The following is a 15,692-nucleotide window of genomic DNA, read 5'->3' on the forward strand; positions in this document are numbered from 1 at the left end:
TATCATTGATAAATATACAAAACAACAGAGGACCCAACACCGAACCCTGTGGGACTGCACTAATAACAGTCCACGAAAAGCAGCACCCATTAATTACCACCCTCTTCTTCTCCCACTCAACCATCCTTTTATCCATTGTAGCAACTTACCTTTAATACCATTCTGCTCTAATTTGTACAATAGTCTTCCATGCGCAACAGTGTCAAAAGCTTTCCTGAAATTCAAATATATGATATCAAAATTATTTTTTGCATCCAGTTCCTTTGTAACCACATTATAATATCCTATCAAATTTGTCAGACAAGACATCTAACAAGACTTTCCCTTAACAAATCCATGCTGTGTCTGAATTATTGCTGCAGTCTTGTCTAGATGATCCTGCAATGCATCTTTAACCAGTAACTCCATTATTTTACCCGGAACAGAAGTTAAACTAACTGGTCTGTAATTACTTGTGTCACCCTTCGATCCCCCTTTGTGAATTGGGGATACATTTGCACATCTCCAGTCCGTGGGGACCTCCCCTGAGTCCAAAGATGCTCTCATAATTATGGCTAAGGATTTGCTTTGTTGCTTTGCCACCTCCTTTAATATAACTGGATGGATCCCATCCACCCCAGGTGCCTTTCTTATGTTTAACTTCAACAATTTCTCCTCCACTTTTTCCTCAGTTATTACAAAATCATTAAGCACCCTGCTACAATTTGATAACCTTCTGCCATTTTCAAACCTTAATAACTCCTCATGTGTGAATGTAGATGCAAAATACTCATTCAGTTTGTTTGCTATCTGAGCAGGATCATCAACAGTGGAACCATCGATATCAAGTTGAAAAGCTGCGACAAGCCCCTTGAGAGTGAAGGAAAGAATGGGAGTTTCAGCTGTTGAACCTTCTTCCTCAGCTTCTTCACAGTTTGCTATTTCAAAGAAGTCTTCATTTGTGAGCTCTCCATTATGTACTTTATGCTGATTAGTGACGTCAGTTGTAGAAATCTCAAGCTGTAATTGGTTAGCAACATTTACTGCCACTTCTGTTTCATTTTGTACGATCTCTGCTGGTTCTTGAAATCCTTCAAAGTTATCAATAAACTGATAACAGAGTTCTAGTTACCAAACACACTTCATATTCTTCTCTGTAATTTTGTCCTCTCGTTTTGTTATTTTGATTGCATCTGAAATATGGAATTCTTTCCAAAATTCTTTAAAAGTTGGACCTCCCTCATTATCTCTGTCTGAACAAACCAATGCATGCACACCCAGTAGTACTGTATTGTATAGCTATGCATGTGGTTTGAAATGCCGCTTTTGTGAATGTTTAGCATTTAGTTATTGCAATTAATGTTCATATTTTTGATTTTGTTGATACTTGAAAAAAAGAACTTGTAAAGCAGGAACTGCCTGTATTTACTGATGCACATAAATTCTGTGCACATTATTACCAGCAGAACCATATGCCATTTAGCTTGAAAATTCTGCAATTTTCATAACTAAAGCAAAGGTTACGGTGTTGCTGGATTTATGAAGTTCTGTAGAATAATAGTTATTTGCTGCTCATATAATACTGCTATCCAAATTGCAAACTGGATTTAATAATTATTATTTCTTTAATGATAATTACTTTCAGAAAACTGCTGCTTATTCGTCCTAAGATGATATTATGTGATGATGACAATTATCGAGAAACCAGATGGTTTACAGCATGGAAAAAACAGCGTCATTTAGAAGAGTTTATTCTTCCTTCCTTTATTAAGGAGATTACATCCCAGGTATATCTACAATTTAAATTTATTTTAACATATGTCAAAACAATTGATGACTTCTAATATGACAGTTAAGGTTTTAATTTTTTTCTCCCATGAATCTATTATGTTTGCAATTTTTTTTTTTTTTTTTTTTTTCATATGTATAAATAATGATTAATAATGCTGTGGACAGACATATGGACCATTTGTCATTCACAGTATTCACTGTTTCTACATTTTTTAAAAAATATATGTAGTAAATCCAAACATGAAAAGGTACAGGAACCTGTAGTACTGTGTACCTGTACTGAATGATTGGGAATCCACATGAAATTGGATTCCCAATATCAAGTGGATTACCATCCACATGGGAATCCACTTGATATTGGTGATTTGTTTTGTCAGCAGTTTAATTTCTGTGGCATTTTGTTAACATAAATTCTATAATATATTGTAAATTAAAATTTTTAATCTTTGCAAAGTTCAAATTTTACTTAAATTGTGGTTACTACAAGATCTACTTACAATACAAGTACAGGTAAATTGGGACTCAAATGGTAATGCCTGTGGGCATTTCTGGTGCGAGTTGCAACTTCATTGTTTGTATAGCCTGTGGCATGTATTCTAAGGATAGTCTAGTAGACAGACCTAGCTCGTCTGGCAATTCTTTGCAACCGATGTAAGGAGTGTACCGATCTCAAATTACAACTTGGTCTGTTACGAGAAGGATTTGAGTCAGTGAAGAAATGAGTGCTTTTCCTAAAAACAAAGGTAACTGGAAGCTCATCAGGGACTCAAGTATCTCCTGATCTGCCAAGTGATGCCCCCCCCCCAATTCGGGTCCCAGAAAATAATAATCAAGTGCAGACTGTTCTGTTTTAGGAGACTCTGTTGTCAGGGAAACAGGTAAGATTTTTTTGTAATGAAGAAAGGTGGTCCATAACCAGAGTGTGTTTACCAGGAGCAACAATTGATGATGTTACCAACAGATTGTCAGATTTTAAGGGAGGTAAAAAGAGAATTATTATTTGTGTGGGGACTAATGATTTTAAATGTACATGACCTGACCCTCTGTTGGGAAAATATAGAACTATGCTGAAAAAATGCTACAAGTCAGGTCAGAATGCATATGTGTCTGCAGTTCTACCGAGACACAACAGGAGAGATTATATGCTGAAAGCCTTGGGGATTAACTCGAGAGAATCTCTCTAGGGGCAAAATTTTTTACCAGTTTGGCCTGCATTTGTAGGTAGAAGGAATGTACTTCGTAGAGATGGTATTCATTTGAACAAGGGTGGTGCAAGGATTTTTGCCATTATCATTGAGGATACCCTAATGGTTCAAGGAAACTGCTAGTTAGGGGAGAGTGCATAGTAATTTAGATCTGTGTTTATCAGATGATATGGGTCAAAGTAATGCTTGCATTCACTTCATGAATTCTTGTTTGTTGCCAATACAGCCGATGTTGATAAGATGTTCTGAGGGTAGCAATATTTCAAATGAGGCATAAGATAAAGATTGAGATAGAAACTTAAATAACTTCAAAGGTGTGTTAGACTAGTAAACTACAAAAGATTACTTAGTCTCAGTTGTGTCTACAGTAATGTCAGGAGAGTTTCAGTAAAATGACTGAATTTGAACTCCCGGTCAGAAAAACTAATGCTGATATAATAGAGCTAACAGAAATGTGGTGCCAACTGGAAATTGGTGATGACAAGTTCCACTATGCTATAAAAAAATAGAAGGGGTGGAGGAGTCCTGCTTCTTATTAAAATCAGTCTTTGCATGAAAAGAGCTTTTGCTGAGTCTGAATTTACGTCTGCGAGCATAGAATCTGTGTGAGGTGAGTTAATTGGAAGCAAAGTAACAGAGTGAGAGTAATCTACAGACCAGAAGCTTGTGAGAATATGACAAGTCTTTACATGCAGATGTAATGGGCAAGCAAGTGTGAATATTTTATTATGGATGATGTAATCTGCCCCAGATTAATTGGAATAAGTGGGAGGGAAACTCACAGTGGGAAAAATTTTTTAAAATAAACTAGATGTTTATGATTTGTACCAGCATGTTAGAGAAAGTACTAGGAGTGAGAATATTCTTGACCTCATCATTAACGAATCAGATGACATTACAGAGCTTAAAGTACAGGAACCATTGTCAGGAAGTGATCATGCAATCGTCAGTTGGAAGATGAAGAAAGATATTGCAGTAGTTAAAGGTAAAGACATGGGTTTTAACTTCAGAAGAGGGTACTTTGACAGTTTAAGGCACTATATGACATCTGTTAACTGGGCTGATCACTGAGGGATGGTGAATACATTTGAATTATGAAATATTTTTAAAGCAAAAATCACAGATGCCATGAACACATACATACCATTAAGAAAATATTTGCTGGAGGAGAATACCGAAATGGGTGACTGCTGAGGCTGGCTGGTCGAATAGAGCAGAAAAAGATAGTATGGGATAGTTACAGAGCAATGAAAAGTACTGAAGCCTACAACTGGTACAAGTTGATCTGTAATAGTACCACAACTAAGGTGAGGGAGGCCAAGGCTGCATATAAGAAAGCATTGGCTAAGAGGGCAAAGAATGGGGACAAGGAATTTTTCATGTATGTGAATACAACAAAGAAGAAAGCTAATCAGATCAGACCCTTATGCACTAGTTGTGGGAAAGTCTTAGATAACCCAGCTGATGTTGCGGATGAATTGAATAGGTACTTTGCATCGGTCTTTCCTGACGAAAGACCCTTCATGTTGAGAAGAGGTGTGCAAGTGAGGCTGGGCCATATAAAATTAGTGATGTTGTAATTACAGATGATTGTTTATTAGAAAAACTTTTGAGCATAAAGGCAAGTAAGGCTCCTGGAGTTGATGACATATACCTTGTAGTTTTGAAGGAGAGTGCAAGGGAGTGTATTGAATGATTAAGGTTAATTGCGAGGGCATCTTTGGCCTCAAGGGAGATTCCTTTGGATTGAAGAAGTGCCAATGTATCGCCAATACATAAAAGTGGTTCTCACGCTAGATGACATCAAATCCGCGGCAAATCACGTAAGAAATAATAAGTGCCCAGGCCTCGATTATCTCGAACCGGAAATTATCAAAAAAGTAACGGATCTGACCCCCAAACTCCTCCTAAATCTGTTTAATAACTGTTTGCATCAAGGCATCTTCCCAAGAAACTGGAAGACTGCGGGACTGAAGCTGATCCCAAAAACACCCACGAAGCCTCCACAACAGCCAACCACCTACAGACCGATAGCTTTGCTACCAGTGATCAGCAAACTATTTGAGAGAATGCTATATGCCCGAATTGACACACATTACAAGAGTGCTGAACTGCACATGTCTACCCAGTTCGGCTTTAAGCCCGAGTCTTCGACAGTAGAGGCACTTAGACATCTGCTGTACGGTGTGGCCAGTTCCAACAGTAAATACTACCTAATCATCTCCATAGATTTTGCCGGGCTTTCGACACCATTTGGTGGCCAAGTGTCCTGGCAAGGCTAAGGCGGGCCAACCTTCCCTGCAATTTGTATCTCACTATCAAGTCTTACCTTACCGACAGGAGTATTAGTGTCATGGCACCCTATGGTAGGGTAAACCGCCGTGTCTGCAGGGGTTGCCCCCAGGGTTCTGTCCTGGGGCCGCTGTTGTGGAACATTGTCTTGGATGAGTTCCTGGCCATGGACCTTGGTGACGTCCAAACCCAAGCTTTTGCCGATGACTTAATCTTGAAAATTGCTGCCAACAGTAGAACCCAATTGAGGTAAAAGCAAACCATGCCATCAAGATACTACAGGACTGGACCACTTTACACTGCCTAAAAATCTCACCAACTAAGACATCCTCAATCTTACTGAAAGGCACCCTTGACCTGCACAGGCTGCCTCAAATAAAGGTGAACAACACCACAATGAAACTCCAAAGCCAGCTTAAGTACCTGGGGGTGATATTAGATTGTAATCTTTCCTTCAAGCAGCATCTCACACATCTAAGAACAAAGATAAGGAAGTACTCTGCACTGTTAGCACGTGTGGTCCGTCGTGACTGGGGACTTAAACGTCGCGTACTCTCCTTATATTATAAAACGACATTCCTACCAGCTATAACATACACCTCTGCGGTTTGGTATCACAAGGCATCAACTGCCGTAAATAGACGCATAATTGACTCAATCCATAGAACTATCCTGTTAACCATTACCAGAGCCTGCAGCACCACTAGTCTTGGCCGGAGCCCTTCCCCTTGACCTGGACATCATACGTACTGGAATAGCCTATTATATAAACAAAGGAATGCCTTGCACCCACTACACAGTGGATAACAGTGCAACCCACAAGGCTGAAAAGAACAGGCTGCAGAAATACCTAAAAGAAACCTGGCAATACCGCTGGACAAACACAACAAAAAGGAATATCACCAAAAAGTTCATCCCGGACGTAGACAGAGTTTACCCCATTTTTCCAACCTGGCTGCAACCCGGACTTTACACGACCTACCTCCTTACTGGTCACGGGGCTTTCAATGCAAAGTTTACAGCATTGGGAATAGTGGAGGATCCGTGTTGTACTTGCGGGGAACAAGAAAGCTGGGTGCACATTATGTTTGAGTGTGCCCAATACGAAGACCTTAGATGCAGACTAATAACTAGAGTTCACTATCTACCGAGGGATCTTGAGTCACATGTACTAGATACACAAGAGGAATATTTAGCTTTAACTGATTTTGCCCAGGGATTATTTATCAGGCACCAAACACTAACCGCCATATACAGAAGACCTTAAAGGAATGAGACAAAACAAACCTGCAAATAGCAGCGAGATGACACAGAGGAGCCGACTATACAGACCTTGGACTGAGTACAAAATGAACTGGGAAAAGACAAGCGACAATATATTGTCTAACCACAAGAGTCATGATTACCGCCAATGGAAGCAAAAAAAAAAAAAAAAACACCTTTAAATAGTCGTGACATCAGAACAAAGGGACACTGCCCCCAGACCTTGCAGCATAGACCCACTACATAATGACAAAAGGTAGTGTGAGGACTATCAAACATCACGGAAGGGATAAAACCCCATAATGACAGCCAGTAGACTTGATTATGACCCCAAGATAATGACCAGAAAATAGGACCCAGACCACATGCAGTCTGGAAGGATGACATCCCAGATTTAACCCCCTATTAGTGTCCCACCTAGATGAGACTCAACGGCCAGCTTTTTAGGGCCTGCAAACTGATGGAGACGACATACGGTGGCATTCTCCCGCCGGAACAGCCTATTGGCAACCCAAATCCGCACTCTCTTGAACAGATCTTTCTTTCCAAACTCCTGGGGAGGAGAGGCTTGCCTCTCCTTGCCTCCCCAATTTTCTCACTCTGGTGGGGCACGGGCATGCCTCACTACCTGCAGGGGCTATCTACTCTGTCGGCCCCTTATTTCCAACTTCTTCCCCCCAGTCTTCATCCTTCCCCCAAACTTTTGTCTTGCACAGCGTTTAGCCCTACATTTCAAAATCAAAAGAGAACATCAAAATTCTTGCCCGAACCTATTTGGTTTTTAAAACTCACTTTCACCGCACAGCCCCACGTCGCATACTATTAATACTAACTTGCTAAGTATCACTAATATCAACCTCGATTTATTTATTTATTATAATTATTTTATTTTTATTTTTTTTTTTTATTGGTCCTAGCCACTGAAATCCCAGGAAAGTAAGTGGCAAGACCAGCCAGAGTACAAATATTGGTAACACCCGGCCGGCCTCCCTGTGGTGGGTATTGGTAACGTCGGGTCTCACTAGGGGCCCGGCGGCTAACAGGCCGGTTGAACAATGGGCACAACAAACTACACAGTACATATCCCACACACTTTTAAATCTCTGGCTTGTCCGATACAGAGAACATACGCGGAGATGGGAGAAATCCCAGGTGCCGTCAGACCCCGAACATACCTAATACCCACTGGAGCGGGATTTCGTACACTTTACTCGGACTCTCTCCAGTCACTATCTGTCAGAGTAGAGGTAGCAAGATTATACACTAGCTGATCCAGAAGCCTCCTAAAGAATTACCAAGGTTCGGTCTGGTGTACTAACTAGCAGCCGGTCTGTGAACACTGTTTTAGAGCTGTACCCTCGAAATGTAAAGAAGATTGGATCTTGCCATGATGTTCATCATAACCTCAAAAGTCATCAGTCGTATTGCATAATGGAAAAGATGGGGAAGGGTTGACTGGAACTTAGCTTTGGAGACTAAACATGGGTTCCACCACTTGAAGCCTCCAATAAGCAAAGTGGTGGTACCTACTGCAACTACCTATCTACATGAAACTGACCCACAGAAGAACCTCCAATGAAGAGAAACCACCCGATGTGTCAAACCACCTACATGACAGCTACCTAAACTTGACTGCTGAATTGGACTGCTGACCCTTGGTCAAACAAGAGTGGGACATCACTGCCGACCCTGGACTACATCCAGAATGGGATCGCGCTGGCCTTGACACAAGGTAGGATACACTCATTGCTGACCCTGTCTCAGGTTGCTAGTAGCTACACAACCAGCTAGAAGGCAGCTTAAACCTGCTGACCCCCCACTTCCATAGGAATGGGATACAGCTGACCCCAGCCAATGCCAGGGTGGGATCACACTGTCCCCTATTCTTTTCCTACCCTTCTAACTCTTCTCATTTCACCTATGCCTCTTCCTCTCATCTAAATCTTTCTATCCTCAATGCTCCCCTCCCCTCCCAAACTCCATCTTCACCCACTGTCTTCCCTCTCCTTTCCCACAACCGAGCCACTTGAGATAGTCCCAAGAGATAGACAAGTCCCAAGTGTCCCAGATTAGATGTATAGAACCTGGCACACCTCCATATGGCAAAGGACGTGAGGTAGGGAGTGGCTGACCAGGTGTTAACTGCTCCTTGCCTGCTAAGATGCCAGACACCGATCACACAACATACCAACACAAACACAACACAACTCTCAGTCATCTGACAGTACACACACACATGACCGGCTGGGTGCAAATCCCAACACAGATGACTTAGTGGTGAATGGGAACCTTGGGTCAGCCACACATACACAAATGACACTTGTCCTTTCTGTATACACACTGTCAAATTCCCCACATTCAAATTCTGAATTGATGCAGAATTTGAATATGGGGAATATTCAAATTCTGCATCTGTTATGTCTAGGTGACACCATGTCCTGATAACAGTGTCCTGATACAGTGTCCACATTTCATGACTTAACCTTGCCAAATTTATTTTCTATGCTCCTAGCATTGGCATAAATGCAAGTATACATTCACCTCTCCTTACTGTTAGTTACTCTAAAATAGCCTGTGTATTTGCTTGATCTATGAGCACCCCCAGCTGACTTTGATATCTCCGACATCTTGCTTTCTGGGCTGCTAAATGTTCCAGTGGAAGCAGTAGAATAATCATTTTCGCCTCCGCCTGCAGCTGTTGCTAATATATTGCTCTGTTTATGTCCCCAGGCTTGCAGTTTTCTGACCCACTTACCGCTGCCTTGATAGCGTTAGAAAATATTCTTACACCGCTTCTATTTAAGTATTTCCCATCCCTGTAGAAACAGTCTCCTGTTTACAAATACAGACCGCATTGAGAAAAATTCTATCCCACGATCCTTGCACAGTCTGTCCAGAGCCGAATTTATTGACAGAGCTCTCATCATATACTCCCTCCTATCATGTATTGGGCAGAATTGTAGACACTTTCAATTTTACTTCTAATTCATTACTTTGTCTTAACATTGCTCTGTGCCTGTTAATTAAATCCTCATATCTCTTAATATCATTAATACCAACAATAGCATCAACTTCTGTGCCCTTTAAATGATAACTGCTCTGCATCATCTAACTTAGCCATATTCCACCTGTCCTTTTTTCATAATATATTTCCTGTTTCCCTGACAGTAATTACCAACAATTACCTCCTGTTGGACCAGCATGTTCTGCCTTGATGCCTGGTGCTTAAGTATAATCTCTGGCATTGAGGTGGGAAGTGAGAGCTTGATAGAGCCCAGTTTAATTTCTTTGAGGGCATCTACCCTGTTTTTTAAGCTCTTAAAAACCCCTTCAGAATGCTGAGTTCACACTTAATTTCCTCACACTCTTGTGCCGATCACACGCATGCACATTAAATCCACCCCTCCTGTTGTATCACGTTCTCTTCCAGATAGGGCTGTAAACATCAAACAAATAGCACATTTTGTAAGGCAGGCTGTGATTTTTAGGAAAACCACCCCTTCATTTCTTTCCCTGACCTACAACACTCCCGCTACTTTGTGCCCATTGCTTTTGCTGCTGTAGCCTGAGGCATGATTTCTATTTAAATTTAATTTAATTTGAGAATACTAGGTTAATAGATACCTAAATGACACTATCCTATTCAGGTTATGCAACAACAATATGTATTATTCATTGTTATTATTATGTATTTTGCTATCAAATTTATGTTATATGTATTAGGCTATAGGCTATAATGTTCATTAATGTTCATAAAGTTATAAATTAGCTATAATAGATAATAAAATTATTTATTAATTAAATTTCATTGGTCAACACGTAAGATGTCAAAAAACGAAAATACGCAATCTTGACTAAGTTCATGCTGCTAACCATGAAAATCACATTAAAATTTGTCGATTGGCTCTTATTTTCAAATTACAGTTGAGGTTCTCATATTACCGAGTTACTCTACATTATGAACTATGGCTCTTGGGAAAACGCATGGCAGCAACAACACAGTTTCAGTACCACTACACACTTATCATGTGATTGGCAATTTTTGCCCCACTCTGCAACACATTAGTTGTTGTCGCCTCAAATGCATCTTCAACTCTGTTGCAGTAATCCTCGAATATAGCTAGGTAGTGGGCAATTTGTTCTCAGTTAATGGTTGTTCTCTATGAGATTCCTAGTTTTCGTGCAGTATTTGTGCCATATAAGATTAATATGCCCCGTAATTGTGTGAATAGTGTGGATGACTGCTGTTATGTATGTGAAGTCACATTAGCTTCAAGAAAGAGTCCCTTAACACAAGCCATAAAAAAGGCCTACTTCTTATGCTTTGGGTATGTAAATTAGGCAACCAGGACAAGAACTGGGCTCCACACATATGCTGTACTACCTGTTCATCAAAATGCATGAGTGAATCGAAAGGGACGTTTTATGCCTTTTGCAGTGCCCATGATATGGAGGGAGCCAACAAATCATGTCACAGACTTACTTCTATATTGGGGGGGGGGGGATTTTAATTTCCGGTATATTGACTGGAATTTGTGGGTTGGTCACTCACACACTAGCAAGGCTTTTGTGGATTTATTGGATGTTTTCTACAGCAGCACATTCGGGAGGCAACTAGAGGGAGTAATTCTCTTGATCTGATTATCAGTAGTGATTCTTCATGCATCAAGAATCTGCAGATAAAGGAACCACTAGGTGGCAGTGATCACAGTGTGCTGAAGTGGGATTTACTCAAAGAGGTAACTACCATCAAGAATAAAGGGAAGGTTTTTTGCTTTCGTAAAGGTGACTGCGGTGGTCTGAGACAGTATTTAAATTCTATATGGTCGAACCAACTGATGATGTTACCAACAGCAAATTCTACATGGGAAGCATTCAATGAAGTAACCTTGGAAGCCACTAGACTTTTCATACCAACAAAGAAATATTGTTCAAGATTTAGGCCTAAATGGATGTCAGATGAACTAATTAGACATGTGACAGAGAAGAAAAATGCACGGAATACATACAAATTAACATGTGACACAGAAGCCTATGATAGATATAAGCTAGTTTGTAACCAAGTTAAGCAGGCGAAGGCAGATTACGAGAAATCTTTGGCAAAGGATGCAAAGAAAACAGCAAAGAGTTCTTTACTCGTGTAAACTCTAGAAGGAAGGGGATGAATCAGATTTGTCCACTTGATATCGATGGTTCAACTGTTGATGATCCTGCTCAGGTAGCTAACAAACTGAATGAATATTTTGCATCGACATTCACACATGAGGAGCTATTCAGGGAGGGGAATGCCAGAGGTGAAGTAAACTCTGGCAGTGAGCTAGATGATTTTGTAATAACTGAGAGGAAAGTGGAGGAGAAATTGTTGATGATAAACACAAGAAAGGCACCTGAGGTGGATGGAATCTATCCAGTTATATTAAAGGAGGTGGCAAAGGAAATAAGCAAACCCTTAGCCATAATTATGAGAGCTTCCCTGGACTCAGGGGAGGTACCCATGGACTGGAGATGTGCAAATGTGATCCCAATCCACAAAGGAGGATCAAAGGGAGACACAGGTAATTACAGACCTGTTAGTTTGACTTCTGTTCCAGGGAAATTAATGGAGGCACTGGTTAAAGAAGCATTGCAGGATCATCTAGACAAGACTTCAGTTATAGTTCGGACACAGCATGGGTTTGTTAAGGGGAAGTCTTGTCTGACTAATTTGATTGAATAATATGATATAGTCACAAAGGAACTGGATGCAAAGAATAACTTTGATATCATATATTTGGATCTTAGAAAAGCCTTTGATAATGTTGCACATGGAAGACTGCTGCACAAATTGGAGCAGTGTGGCATTGGAGGCAAATTGCTGCTATGGATAAAGGGATGGTTGAGTGGGAGAAGACAGAGAGTGGTAATCAATGGACACTGCTCTTCGTGGACTAATGTTATTAGTGGAGTCCCTCAGGGTTCATTGTTAGGTCCATTGTTGTTTTCTGTATTTATAAATGATATTGATGATGGTATCTCAGGCTTAATGTCCAAGTTTGCATACGATACGAAGGTTGGCAGGGTTGTTAATGACACTAATGACAGTACACTGCTGCAACAGGATCTAGAAAAGTTGAGCAGATGGGCTGAGAGGTGGCAAATGAAATTTAACATTGACAAATGTAAAGTACTACATATGGGAAGCAGTAATCCCAGAATAACGTATTAACTCTGTGGTACCAACTGACAGTGATAGAGAATGAAAAGGACCTGGGGATAATTGTGCATGCAGGTATGAAGTTTTCTGAGCAGTGCAGACTGTCTGCAAGAGTAGCTCATGGTGTCTTGTCAATGATATACAGGAATTTCTAGCATGGATAAGGATGTTTGTTTGTTTGTTATTTGGTTTTAAGGATCATTAGCAACTAAGGCCATATTGCTCTGGGATATGCGGTGGTCATTCCCTGACCTTTCCGCATCCTCCTTTTTTGGTGGTGACGAGCTTGAACCCCAGTCTAATCAAGAAGCGTGTGGTATGCACTGCTGCTCCTGTCCACCTGGCTATGGAGGCCCCAGGGATAAGGAGGTGATTATCCCCTTGTATAAGGCAATGGTCAGGCGCACACCTTGAGTACTGTATACAGGTCTGAAGGCCTCATTTTAAGAAGAATGTAGAGCTGTTGGAACGAGTACAGAGAAGGGCAACAAGATTAGTGAATGGAACAAAGGGTTGCTCTTACAAAGAAAGCTTAAGTTTTCCAAATTACAGTGTCTGGAGACTAGGCACCTGCAAGGTTATCTGATTGAGGTATATAAAGCCTTAAATAGTTTGAGCATGCTCAATGCTAATGGGATTCTTTCTCTTGCTCAGAATAATCACCTGAGAGGGCATAAATTAAAATTGAGGAAAGACGGTTGTAGGATAGATGTGCGGAAGTTAGCCTTTAGCCAGCGGGTGGTTGATTGCTGGAACAAACTTCCATCTGTCGTTGTAGAAGTTGATAGCTTAAATAGATTCAAGGCAGAACTTGATAAACATTTGGAGCGAGTGGATGGGTGAAATATGGGTGTTTTTTTTTTTTTTTTGGCTGATGCTATATAAGCTTGCTTTCTTGCATCATGTGCCTTTGCTAATGCTATACGATGCCTACTATTAGAAAGCAGATAATGATGAAGACAAAGTGGACAATGACAGCAGCCATCTATCAAGGGATCCACCATTTTGTCCAAACCTTTATCCTTTTGTACCCCTTAAAATCACAGAAAGTGAACTTAATGACCTCATCAGAGATCTGTAAATGCCGAAGAATAAGGCAGAACTTTTGGCCTCGAGGCTGCAACTGTGGAATCTTCTAGATCATTCTGTGAAAGTGACAACATTTCGTACTTGAAATAAAGGCTATGATAAATTTTATCAAACAGAAGGTGAACTCACTGTTTGTAAGGATGTTGATGGTCTAATGGTAGCAATGAACACAAGGCACTTTCCCGAAGGATGACTACTATTAATAGATGCTTCTAAGGTTAGCCTCAAGGCTGTGTTATTACACAATGGAAATATGCTACCTTCAATACCTCTTTGTATTTTTGTTCCTTTTCGTATAATTCGAATTGTTGAAGATAAACATAGGAAGGGCACCTGGGGTGGATGGGATCTATCCAGTTATATTAAAGGAGGCAGCAAAGGAAATAAGCACACCCTTAGCCATTATTATGAGAGCTTTCTTGGAATCAGGGGAGGTACCCATGGACTGGAGATGTGCAAATGTGACCCTAATTCACAAAGGAGGATCAAAGGGTGACACAAGTAATTATAGACCTGTTAGTTTAACTTCTGTTCCAGGGAAATTAATGAAGGCACTGGTTAAAGAAACACTGTAGGATCATCTAGACAAAACTTCAGTTATAGCTCGGACACAGCATGGGTTTGTTAAGGGGAAGTCTTGTCTGATCAGTTTGATTTGATTTGATTTGATACTATGATGTGGTCACAAAGCAACTGGATGCAGGGAATAACGTTGATATCATATATTTGGATCTTAGAAAGGCTTTTGATATGTTGCACATGGAAGACTGCTGCACAAATTGGAGCAGTGCTGCATTGCAGGCAAATTGCTGCTATGGATAAAGGCATGGTTGAATAGGAGAAGACAGAAAGTGGTAATCAGTGGACACTGCTCTTCGTGGACTAATGTTATTAGTGGAGTCCCTCAGGGTTCGGTGTTGGGCCCATTGTTGTTTTCTTTATTTATAAATGATTTTGATGATGGTATATCAGCTTAATGTCCAAATTTGCAGATGATACGAAGTTTGGCAGAGTTGTTAATGACACTAATGACAGTATGCTGCTGCAACAGGCTCTAGAAAAGTTGAGCAAATGGGCTGAGAGGTGGCAAATGAAGTTTAACATTGACAAATGTAAAGTACTACATATGGGAAGCAGTAACCCCAGCCGACCGGGCTAGCCGGGTGGGTAAAGTGCCTGCCTGGCAACCCAAAGGTCGCGGGTTTGATTCCCGCCTCGGGCTTGGATCAAAGTACTGCAAAAACCTTGGGAGGTGCATTATGGCCACAGAAGCCTATGCGCCAACAACTACAAAAAAAAAAAAAAAAAAAAAAAAGCAGTAACCCCAGAGTAACGTATAAACTCTGTGGTACTACAGAGTTTATACGAACCCATGCTGTGACAGTGGTAGAGAATGAAAAGGACCTGGGGGTAATAGTGCATGCAGATATGAAGTTTTCTGAGCAGTGCAGACAGTCTGCAAATGTAGCTCATGGTCAATGATATACAGGAATTTTTCTAACAAGGATAAGGAGGTGATTATTCCCTTGCATAAGGCAATGGTCAGGCCACACCATGAGTACTGTATATAGGTCTGGAGGCCTCATTTTAAGAAGGATGTAGAGCTGTTGGAACGAGTACAGAGAAGGGCAACAAGATTAGTGAATGGAACAAGGGGTTGCTCTTACAAAGAAAGGCTTAAGTTTTGCAAATTATATTGTTTGAAGACTAGGCACCTGTGAGGTGATCTGATTGAGGTGTATAAAGCCTTGAATGGTTTGAGCATGCTCAATGCTGATGGTATGGTATTCTTCCTCTTGCTTAGAATAATCACCTGAGACGGATAAATTCAAATTGAGGAAAGACAGTTGTAGGATAGATGTGTGGAAGTTTGCCTTTAG

General features: G+C 40.7%; 1 protein-coding gene across 1 annotated transcript in view; it reads left to right on the forward strand.

The window, feature by feature from the left end:
- Positions 1-15,692, forward strand: part of Nadsyn (NAD synthetase) — a 370,732-nt gene that overhangs the window by 99,679 nt on the left and 255,361 nt on the right. The window contains exon 6 of the mRNA XM_090382985.1: positions 1,625-1,766. Coding sequence (XP_090239111.1) covers positions 1,625-1,766 — 142 coding nt within the window. The remainder of the gene's footprint in view (positions 1-1,624; positions 1,767-15,692) is intronic.

This window comes from Mastigoproctus giganteus, chromosome 10 (assembly GCF_048544385.1).
Source record: "Mastigoproctus giganteus isolate SK-2022 chromosome 10, ASM4854438v1, whole genome shotgun sequence".
Classification (NCBI taxonomy): Eukaryota; Metazoa; Arthropoda; class Arachnida; order Uropygi; family Thelyphonidae; genus Mastigoproctus; species Mastigoproctus giganteus.